We start from the raw sequence: 11225 nt of genomic DNA on the forward strand, positions 1-11225 counted from the left end.
GGTGCTTCTGCCAGCCTGCGACTTCCCCAAGCCTGCTGATACCTTAATTGTTGTAAATCGCCCAGAGAGCTTCGGCTGTGGGGCAGTATATAAATGTAATAAAATAAATAAATAATAAATAAATACCTCCATCTTATGCATGGATTGATGTCATTTTGCCTACTTGAAGATCCACATTTAGAGAATGAGTTTGTTATTTGTGTAGGGGATTCCCCATCCAAATTTATAGAGGAGAAATAGTGAGGGAGAAGTCAATTTGTGTTTGTTTTATACTTACCCAACTCAGCATTCTAGAAATTCCAGAAAAGGGAGTAGTATATGGCCCTACTTCCTGTCAAATTTATGCAAATGAGCCATGTGGCTTTGTTTTGGTCACGTGACCAAAACAAACACCACGTGACCGGAAGTGACGTCACTAGCTGTCAAAACAAGCAGCACGTGACCGGAAGTGACGTCACCAGCTGTCAATACAAACAGCACGTGACCGGAACTGACGACACTAGCTGTCAAAACAAAACAGCACATGACCGGAACTGACGTCATCAGCTGTCATAACAAAACACCATGTGCCCAGAAATGCTGGCACTACCTGTCAAAAGAAAGGCCACGTGGCCGGAAGTGACGTTTTTTCTGCGGCGACCGGAAATGATGCTTTTTGCAGGCGACCGGTGGAACATGTCCAGGCATGTCTCCCCACAGCCTCTCAGCGGTTGGCTAAGGAATATCACATGGCCTGCCCCGCAACCAATAGGAAGAGTTTTCAGAACCCCTAAAGGATTCACCAGGGTGTGCAGTGCTTTTCAGACTTTCAACCCGTCGGGAACAGTTGCTGATTTTAAGCAGGAGACAACATGGAAACCCCCAGCACCCCGATGAGGCCTATAGAGGTGTCTACCCCGCTGGCACCAGAGAGGCCTAAACCCAGAAAGCGTTATCTCAGCACCAGCTCTGACGATGAACAGTTCCCACCAACAAAGACCCCACAGGAGGAAGATGAGGAGATCTCACAAATATGGCAAAGCTTGTTGGACTCTATCTCGATACCAAACTCTATAATGCAGGTAAAACTTTTTTTTTTCTGGCATCCTATTTATGTGCAAAAACAACTTGTAAGAGTTACAGAAAATTACATTTTCCCCTTAAATTTCCAGGAGCCAGCAGCAGAGGCTGTAACAGCTGAAGAACCTGAGAAGTGCATCAATACTAGCATCCCGCCGTCACCTATTGAGCTTTGGAATATGGCTTCTGCAAGTAACATTCACATTCAGGTGTGTGTGTATGTGTGTGTGTTTTCAGTGTTCTGTCTAAAAAGTTTTCCAAATAGATTTAATGTTAATAGTTTTAAAATATCTTTTAGGCTCCTGAAGCATTGGCAAACAATCAGCCGGCGCATCTCACCCTGAAAAATCTTCTTGGACTGTCGATTGATGAAACACAGCACATTTTACCAAGAAAGCGTCGAGGAGCTATGCGTGGAATTGTCAGAGCAACCATTTATGGCATCTTGAAACACTGCTTAAGCCAGTATCTGTATGAGAGCTGTATCGGTTGTACAATTCAGGCCCCTGGACAGAGCTCTCACGAATGTACAGTATGGACAGAAAATGACATTTCCACAAAACTACGCATTCTTTGTGCAAAACTCTGGTTTCAGCCTGTGTTGCATGTTGTTATCCTCATTGGTTATTCTCTAAATTGTCTTGCTTTGACCTCAGAGAATGTGGACCAGGTCTTAATTCTGACTACAGAGATTAGCAGAGCTATAAATCCTCGAATGCACCTTGAAAAAATTATTAAGACCATCGACCAATCCTTTCTTCAGCATGTAGAACGCGTAATCAAAGATCGGCCCTATAAGTCATTTCTTACGTCTGTAAATGCTGTTTTTAGAAATTCTGTCTAAATTCCTTCATTGTTAAATTGTTTTGCATCATTGGGAATTAAAAAATAAAGAAAACTTTATTTCTTTATGTAAGCAATAGTTTTATTTTATTTCACACCACAGGTACATAATCCCATCATGGAAGGAACTAAGTCAGGGTGGGGGTCAGGGAAGGAAATGAACAAGGGCAAATCTAATCACTGTTGCATGGGGCAGAAGGAACTGAGCCATTGTGGAGTCAACACTGGCTTTCACCAGAGGCAAATCTAATCACTGTTGTATGGGGCAGAAGGAACTAAGCCATTGTGGAGTCATCATAGGTTTTCATCAGGGGCAAACCTAATCACTGTTGCATGGGGCAGAAGGAACTAAGCCAGTGTGGGGTCAACATTGGCTTTCACCAGAGGCAAATCTAATCACGGTTGCATCTGGCATAAGCAACTAAGCCAGGGTGGGGGTCAGGGAAGGAAATGAACAAAGGCATACCCCAGAGGCAAATCTAAACACTGTTGTATGGGGATGGAAGTCTCAGCCAATGACAGTCTTCAAAACTAGAACCTGAAGGACAACGCCCAGAGCCAAAAAGTATATAGAATCAGAGCAATGCAGAAACCATCTTTGGTGCCCATAGGGATCTGAAGTTCTCCGGCATGTAAATGGTGAGTGATTTTTTCTTTTCCTTCAACTCTCTATTTCTAAAGAAATATTTTTCAGCTTATTTATCTCTGCTAAATATAGAGAATAGCAAATCCTAAATGCAAGTTTATTTTAATTTTGATTGTGGTGGTGTAGAAACTCTTTATTTTCTATTGAGGGAGCATGATAAAAAATAGCCCAAGCATATGGCCATGTGTATGAGAAGGTAGTTACTTTTACTTAAATATAAGGTGTTTTACATTTTTTAACTATGAACCCTTTAAATTGGAGCTAGGGTAAAATGCTTGTGCCTTGGGTAAGTGGCCACTACTGTAACAATAATAAAAAGTTCCACACTTATGGCTTAAGGTATTTTAATTCATAGACACAGCTGAAATTTCTATACAGGAAAAAACAGCCATTTCAGAGTGTAACATTTAAGAAAAAAGGACAGACATTTTTCTCCCATGCGGTAGGACGGTTTCCCGGCCTTAACCACATTGAATAATCCATTTTCCTGTGGTAAAGAGAGTAAAACAGTTTCAGTTAGGATATACAGTACTAATATAGTTTGCCTTTTACCCGATTTCTTCAAAGGAGTCATACCCAGCCGCCATTTTCACTGATCCACTGTGCCTTGGTGTTGTGGATATATTCTGCCATGAACTCTACCATCTGTCTTGTGTTTTCATGAGTCATAAGAATCCCACATGCTTGTAGTTTCTTTAAAAGAGCAAAACCCAAACAGAATAATCGATAATAAACGTCCAAAATTAATTTTTCCATCAGAAAATTCTTCTTTAATCACAAGATTGAAAATTCTACAGCCGTCCTCCATAGAACGCAGTTCAAGTGTATCCATAAGCGTCAACAGCTCCTTGTTAGCAAAATCGTGATACATAGAGGTAAGTTTCTGTAAAATCAGAGTTGTTCTGTATTGTGATGTTTTAGGTGATGGTTGTCCAGAAGTACAGTTCAAATAGTTTACAAAGAGTTTGTAAACATAATCAAATGATACAGGATCCATTGGCCTTTGAAGCATAGTAAAAAAAAAATGTCCGACGCTCTTTTGTGTTGTATCTGGTCATATGTGGGTTAGCCCCATCATGTCCTTGAGGAATACCTGAGGAATACCTGCTGTATATTCAAACTACTTGTGTTTTTTACAGAGGGTGTTTGTGAAATGTCACAACAAAAGAAAATCGCTCAACCAGGGAGCCAGAGCCCCATACATGAACCTACCCATACTGAAAATCAGGGTAAAGGCAAATATGATTGTTATTTCATTTTTATTTTGGGGGTAGTGTTATCTTGTCATGAAAATATTGTGCAAGTGTTGAATGTTTATTTTTTTCAGAACAATCAGATGACCACGCAACCAATGAGAATCTCAAACCTCAAGATTCAAAGACTGAGACAACACATGAGGGGCCCCAAGCATCAAAGGCCGACAGACCTGGAGGCCACGGTAAAGCCAAACGAAAACTCAAACACCTCACGGGGAACACTTTAAAGCCATTTAAAAAACGGAAAGTGGGCACTTCTGCTTCTGATAATTTAGATGACGTGCTTGAAAAGTACAAGCAATGTGCTGAGGAGGCTATGTCAGCTTTGAGTGCCAGCTTACTGAGACCCCATACGTCAACAAAATATTTGGAAGCAGCCCAGGCTAAAATTTCTTTTTCTTTTTTTTTATTAAATTTTTTATTTTTATTTTTCAACAACAACAACAAAAAGAACATAATACATAAACATAAAATACCCTTTATATCATATGTTCATGCTTAATCTATTAAACATATTCATACTCAACATAACAGTGCACCCCCCACCTCGGGATCTCATTCCTGTTTCCAAAAACTCATAGTTTCTTCTGTTGGTGGTTTCCCGCTTCCCTTAGAAAACACAAACTCTAGGAACTTTTTCCAGATTCCCTCAAAATCATTCATTTTTACTATACCTCTTTTCATTTTAATCTTGCATGTCAATTTATCATTTATAGCAATGTCCCACACTTCTTTATACCATTCTTCAATACAATAATCTCCTTGAGTCTTCCAGTTCCTAGCTACGATTAACCTTGCAGCCGTCAGCAAAGTCGTTATCAGTTCCTTAGTTTCTTTACTACATTTAAGATCTTCTTGCAGTGAGAGTAATGCAATCCTTGGTGTGTCCTCTATTTTAATTCCAACAATCTGTTCAATCTCGAAGAACACCATCTTCCACAACTTTTGCACATATTTACAATCCCACCCCATATGTAAATACGTTCCTTTTTCACCACAACCCCTCCAACAATCTGCTGAATGCTGATTATTAATCTTATCTAATCTAACCAGCGTTAAATACCACCTCCATAAAATTTTATAATAATTCTCCTTTATTCTTACTGACGTATTTCTCAACACTCTCTGTCTCCATAGTCCTTCCCAACTCTGCTGTCCTATCTGTATCTTCAAATCAGTCTCCCAAACCACTTTTCCTACACTATCCAACAATCCTTTCTCAGCTAATATATTATATAATTGACTCATTAACCCTTTTGTCCCTATATTTTTGTCCCTTATCGATTTCTTTTTTTCCTATTAGTTTCTCGAACTTCGTCATCTCTCCACACTCTCCATTTTCTCTTACCCAATTTTTAGTCCATTGTTCCAATTGCCCATAGTTTAACCACGTTAATTTTATATCTTTTAAAACCTCCTCCAACCTCTCTCTTGTATTCATCCCTCTTAGCCATTCTCTTAGTTTAATTTTATTTTTCTCTATTAAAACTTTACTTAATCTGTTCTTTAAATCTTCAGGAAAATTCTTTAACATTATCACTGGTGTTAAGGAGGAGCTGCTTGAAAGCAGTTCCTTTTTATATTTGTTCCAGAGTTCCCAGTGGAACTTCAAAAACTGATTATCTAAATCATTAACCCATTTTCCTTTCCCTCTTTCCTTAAAGAATACATTATGCAATTTTAATTCTATGTTACTTGTTGATTTTTTCTCCGTCCAATCTAAATCACCTACACCTAAAATTGCTTCAACAATGTGTCTTAACCTATTTGCTACATAATAAGAATTGATATTTGGGAGTCCCAATCCTCCCTTTCTTTGGCTTAAATACCATTTACTTTTATTAATCCTTGATTTCTTCTCTGCATTACAATAATTATTTATAAGATAATTATCAGTAAAAAATAAGCAAGGTAATTATTTCCTTATGCTCTTTTTCTAATCCCTTCTTCAAGAATTTATCCACATACACTTCCATTCTCTTCCTTTGGGTATCTTTTTCCTTATATAAATCTTCAAAAAATTCCTGATTTTTTTTTATTTTATCCTTCATCATGTGACAATAATTACCTTGCTTATTTTTTACTGATCCTATCCCATTTTTAGCTTTTTCCTTTTGTGTGAGCTTGGCAAGCATTAAAGATGGTTCTAAATAAAATGGGATTTGGAAATAAATTTAAAGCAATAATAGAGCAGTTATACTCCCAAAATACAGCCGTAGTGGTAGTAAATGATGGAATTACGGATAAGATACGACTAGCCAGAGGGACAAGACAAGGTTGCCCCCTCTCGCCAGTCCTGTTTGTATTGGTGACGGAATTGTTGGCAAATGTAATAAGAGAAGATGGGGATCTAGAGGGGATAGGTAGCCGTAATAAAATAAAGTTGAATATGTTTGCAGATGATACGTTAATAACTATTAGAGATCCTATAGGTAAAATGGAAAGAATTAAACAGCAGTTGAAAGAATTTGAAGAAGTTATGGGGTTAAGAATAAATTGGGCAAAATCGGAATTGATGTTATTTAATTACACTAAAAAGGAAGAAAAGGAGTGGGAAGGGAATGTTACAGATTTGAAAAGTAAAGAAAAAATTAAATATTTGGGAATTAAGATTACTAAAAAATTTAAAAGATTTGGAAAGCGAGAATTTAAATGGATTGAAAAAAGAGATGTAGAAAAATTAAAGAAATATAAGAGACTGAACCTTTCACGGTTTGGTAGAATAGCTTTAATAAAGATGAAAATTTTACCTATGATTAATTTTATTTTTAGGATGCTACCAATAAGAATTTCAGATTTAGAGTTAAAAAGTTGGCAGAATCTTATAAATAATTATTGTAATGCAGAGAAGAAATCAAGGATTAATAAAAGTAAATGGTATTTAAGCCAAAGAAAGGGAGGATTGGGACTCCCAAATATTAATTCTTATTATGTAGCAAATAGGTTAAGACATATTGTTGAAGCAATTTTAGGTGTAGGTGATTTAGATTGGACGGAGAAAAAATCAACAAGTAACATAGAATTAAAATTGCATAATGTATTCTTTAAGGAAAGAGGGAAAGGAAAATGGGTTAATGATTTAGATAATCAGTTTTTGAAGTTCCACTGGGAACTCTGGAACAAATATAAAAAGGAACTGCTTTCAAGCAGCTCCTCCTTAACACCAGTGATAATGTTAAAGAATTTTCCTGAAGATTTAAAGAACAGATTAAGTAAAGTTTTAATAGAGAAAAATAAAATTAAACTAAGAGAATGGCTAAGAGGGATGAATACAAGAGAGAGGTTGGAGGAGGTTTTAAAAGATATAAAATTAACGTGGTTAAACTATGGGCAATTGGAACAATGGACTAAAAATTGGGTAAGAGAAAATGGAGAGTGTGGAGAGATGACGAAGTTCGAGAAACTAATAGGAAAAAAAGAAATCGATAAGGGACAAAAATATAGGGACAAAAGGGTTAATGAGTCAATTATATAATATATTAGCTGAGAAAGGATTGTTGGATAGTGTAGGAAAAGTGGTTTGGGAGACTGATTTGAAGATACAGATAGGACAGCAGAGTTGGGAAGGACTATGGAGACAGAGAGTGTTGAGAAATACGTCAGTAAGAATAAAGGAGAATTATTATAAAATTTTATGGAGGTGGTATTTAACTCTGGTTAGATTAGATAAGATTAATAATCAGCATTCAGCAGATTGTTGGAGGGGTTGTGGTGAAAAAGGAACGTATTTACATATGTGGTGGGATTGTAAATATGTGCAAAAGTTGTGGAAGATGGTGTTCTTCGAGATTGAGCAGATTGTTGGAATTAAAATAGAGGACACACCAAGGATTGCATTACTCTCACTGCAAGAAGATCTTAAATGTAGTAAAGAAACTAAGGAACTGATAACGAATTTGCTGACGGCTGCAAGGTTAATCGTAGCTAGGAACTGGAAGACTCAAGGAGATTATTGTATTGAAGAATGGTATAAAGAAGTGTGGGACATTGCTATAAATGATAAATTGACATGCAAGATTAAAATGAAAAGAGGTATAGTAAAAGCGAATGATTTTGAGGGAATCTGGAAAAAGTTCCTAGAGTTTGTGTTTTCTAAGGGAAGCGGGAAACCACCAACAGAAGAAACTATGAGTTTTTGGAAACAGGAATGAGATCCCGAGGTGGGGGGGTGCGCTGTTATGTTGAGTATGAATATGTTTAATAGATTAAGCTTGAATATATGATATAAAGGGTATTTTATGTTTAGGTATTATGTTCTTTTTGTTGTTGTTGTTGAAGAAAAATAAAAATAAAAAATTTAATAAAAAGAAAAAAGAAAAAGAAATTTTAGCCTGGGCTGCTTCCAAATATTTTGTTGACGTATGGGGTCTCAGTAAGCTGGCACTCAAAGCTGACATAGCCTCCTCAGCACATTGCTTGTACTTTTCAAGCACGTCATCTAAATTATCAGAAGCAGAAGTGCCCACTTTCCGTTTTTTAAACGGCTTTAAAGTGTTCCCCGTGAGGTGTTTGAGTTTTCGTTTGGCTTTACCGTGGCCTCCAGGTCTGTCGGCCTTTGACGCTTGGGGCCCCTCATGTGTTGTCTCAGTCTTTGAATCTTGAGGTTTGACATTCTCATTGGGTGCGTGGTCATCTGATTGTTCTGGGGGGAAAATAAACATTCAACATTTACACAATATTTTCATGACAAGACAACCCTACCCCCAAAATAAAAATGAAATAATAATCATATTTGTCTTTACCCTGATTTTCAGTATGGGTAGGTTCATGAATGGGGCTCTGGCTCCCTGGTTGAGCGATTTTCTTTTGTTGTGACATTTCACAAACACCCTCTGTAAAACACAAGTAGTTTGAATACACAACAGTGGGCGGTGTCCTCAAGGACATGTCGGGGCTAGCCCACATATGACCAGATACAACCCAAAAGAGCGTCGGACCTTTTTTTTTTTTTACTATGCTTCAAAGGCCAATGGATCCTGTATCATTTGATTATGTTTACAAACTCTTTGTAAACTATTTGAACTGTACTTCTGGACAACCATCACCTAAAACATCACAATACAGAACAACTCTGATTTTACAGAAACTTACCTCTATGTATCACGATTTTGCTAACAAGGAGCTGTTGACGCTTATGGATACGCTTGAACTGCGTTCTATGGAGGACGGCTGTAGAATTTTCAATCTTGTGATGAAAGAAGAATTTTCTGATGGAAAAATTAATTTTGGACGTTTATTATCGATTATTCTGTTTGGGTTTTGCTCTTTTAAAGAAACTACAAGCATGTGGGATTCTTATGACTCATGAAAACACAAGACAGATGGTAGAGTTCATGGCAGAATATATCCACAACACCAAGGCACAGTGGATCAGTGAAAATGGCGGCTGGGTATGACTCCTTTGAAGAAATCGGGTAAAAGGCAAACTATATTAGTACTGTATATCCTAACTGAAACTGTTTTACTCTCTTTACCACAGGAAAATGGATTATTCAATGTGGTTAAGGCCGGGAAACCGTCCTACCGCATGGGAGAAAAATGTCTGTCCTTTTTTCTTAAATGTTACACTCTGAAATGGCTGTTTTTTCCTGTATAGAAATTTCAGCTGTGTCTATGAATTAAAATACCTTAAGCCATAAGTGTGGGACTTTTTATTATTGTTACAGTAGTGGCCACTTACCCAAGGCACAAGCATTTTACCCTAGCTCCAATTTAAAGGGTTCATAGTTAAAAAATGTAAAACACCTTATATTTAAGTAAAAGTAACTACCTTCTCATACACATGGCCATATGCTTGGGCTATTTTTTATCATGCTCCCTCAATAGAAAATAAAGAGTTTCTACACCACAATCAAAATTAAAATAAACTTGCATTTAGGATTTGCTATTCTCTATATTTAGCAGAGATAAATAAGCTGAAAAATATTTCTTTAGAAATAGAGAGTTGAAGGAAAAGAAAAAATCACTCACCATTTACATGTCGGAGAACTTCAAATCCCTATGGGCACCAAAGATGGTTTCTGCATTGCTCTGATTCTATATACTTTTTGGCTCTGGGCGTTGTCCTTCAGGTTCTAGTTTTGAAGACTGTCATTGGCTGAGACTTCCATCCCCATACAACAGTGTTTAGATTTGCCTCTGGGGTATGCCTTTGTTCATTTCCTTCCCTGACCCCCACCCTGGCTTAGTTGCTTATGCCCCATGCAACAGTGATTAGATTTGCCTCTGGTGAAAGCCAATGTTGACCCCACACTGGCTTAGTTCCTTCTGCCCCATGCAACAGTGATTAGGTTTGCCCCTGATGAAAACCTATGATGACTCCACAATGGCTTAGTTCCTTCTGCCCCATACAACAGTGATTAGATTTGCCTCTGGTGAAAGCCAGTGTTGACTCCACAATGGCTCAGTTCCTTCTGCCCCATGCAACAGTGATTAGATTTGCCCTTGTTCATTTCCTTCCCTGACCCCCACCCTGACTTAGTTCCTTCCATGATGGGATTATGTACCTGTGGTGTGAAATAAAATAAAACTATTGCTTACATAAAGAAATAAAGTTTTCTTTATTTTTTAATTCCCAATGATGCAAAACAATTTAACAATGAAGGAATTTAGACAGAATTTCTAAAAACAGCATTTACAGATGTAAGAAATGACTTATAGGGCCGATCTTTGATTACGCGTTCTACATGCTGAAGAAAGGATTGGTCGATGGTCTTCATAATTTTTTCAAGGTGCATTCGAGGAGTTATAGCTCTGCTAATTTCTGTAGTCAGAATTAAGACCTGGTCCACATTCTCTGAGGTCAAAGCAAGACAATTTAGAGAACAACCAATGAGGATAACAACATGCAACACAGGCTGAAACCAGTGTTTTGCACAAAGAATGCGTAGTTTTGTGGAAATGTCATTTTGTTTGCCAATGCTTCAGGAGCCTAAAAAATATTTTAAAACTATTAACATTAAATCTATTTGGAAAACATTTTAGACAGAACACTGAAAACACACACACATACACGCACACCTGAATGTGAATGTTACTTGCAGAAGCCATATTCCAAAGCTCAATAGGTGACGGCGGGATGCTAGTATTGATGCACTTCTCAGGTTCTTCAGCTGTTACAGCCTCTGCTGCTGGCTCCTGGAAATTTAAGGGGAAAATGTAATTTTCTGTAACTCTTACAAGTTGTTTTTGCACATAAATAGGATGCCAGAAAAAAAAAAAAGTTTTACCTGCATTATAGAGTTTGGTATCGAGATAGAGTCCAACAAGCTTTGCCATATTTGTGAGATCTCCTCATCTTCCTCCTGTGGGGTCTTTGTTGGTGGGAACTGTTCATCGTCAGAGCTGGTGCTGAGATAACGCTTTCTGGGTTTAGGCCTCTCTGGTGCCATCGGGGTAGACACCTCTATAGGCTTCATCGG

General features: G+C 37.6%; 1 protein-coding gene across 1 annotated transcript; it reads left to right on the top strand.

Annotated features, from left to right (window-relative positions):
• The first annotated feature begins 851 nt into the window (after positions 1–851).
• Positions 852–4031, top strand: LOC134400438 (uncharacterized). The gene is made up of 4 exons (XM_063128770.1): positions 852–1061; positions 1152–1268; positions 1358–1591; positions 3876–4031. Exons 1-4 carry the CDS (start codon positions 852–854, stop codon positions 4029–4031), a joined length of 717 nt encoding a protein of 238 aa, XP_062984840.1.
• The last annotated feature ends 7194 nt before the right edge of the window (positions 4032–11225 follow it).

The sequence above is a fragment of the Elgaria multicarinata genome, chromosome 6, assembly GCF_023053635.1.
Source record: "Elgaria multicarinata webbii isolate HBS135686 ecotype San Diego chromosome 6, rElgMul1.1.pri, whole genome shotgun sequence".
NCBI lineage: Eukaryota > Metazoa > Chordata > Lepidosauria > Squamata > Anguidae > Elgaria > Elgaria multicarinata.

Coding starts and splice junctions, on each gene's coding strand:
- LOC134400438 (XM_063128770.1), top strand. CDS start 852: ATGGAAACCCCCAGCACCCCGATGAGGCCTATAGAGGTGTCTACCCCG. Junction 1,062..1,151: donor TACCAAACTCTATAATGCAG/GTAAAACTTTTT, acceptor TTAAATTTCCAG/GAGCCAGCAGCAGAGGCTGT. Junction 1,269..1,357: donor CAAGTAACATTCACATTCAG/GTGTGTGTGTAT, acceptor AATATCTTTTAG/GCTCCTGAAGCATTGGCAAA.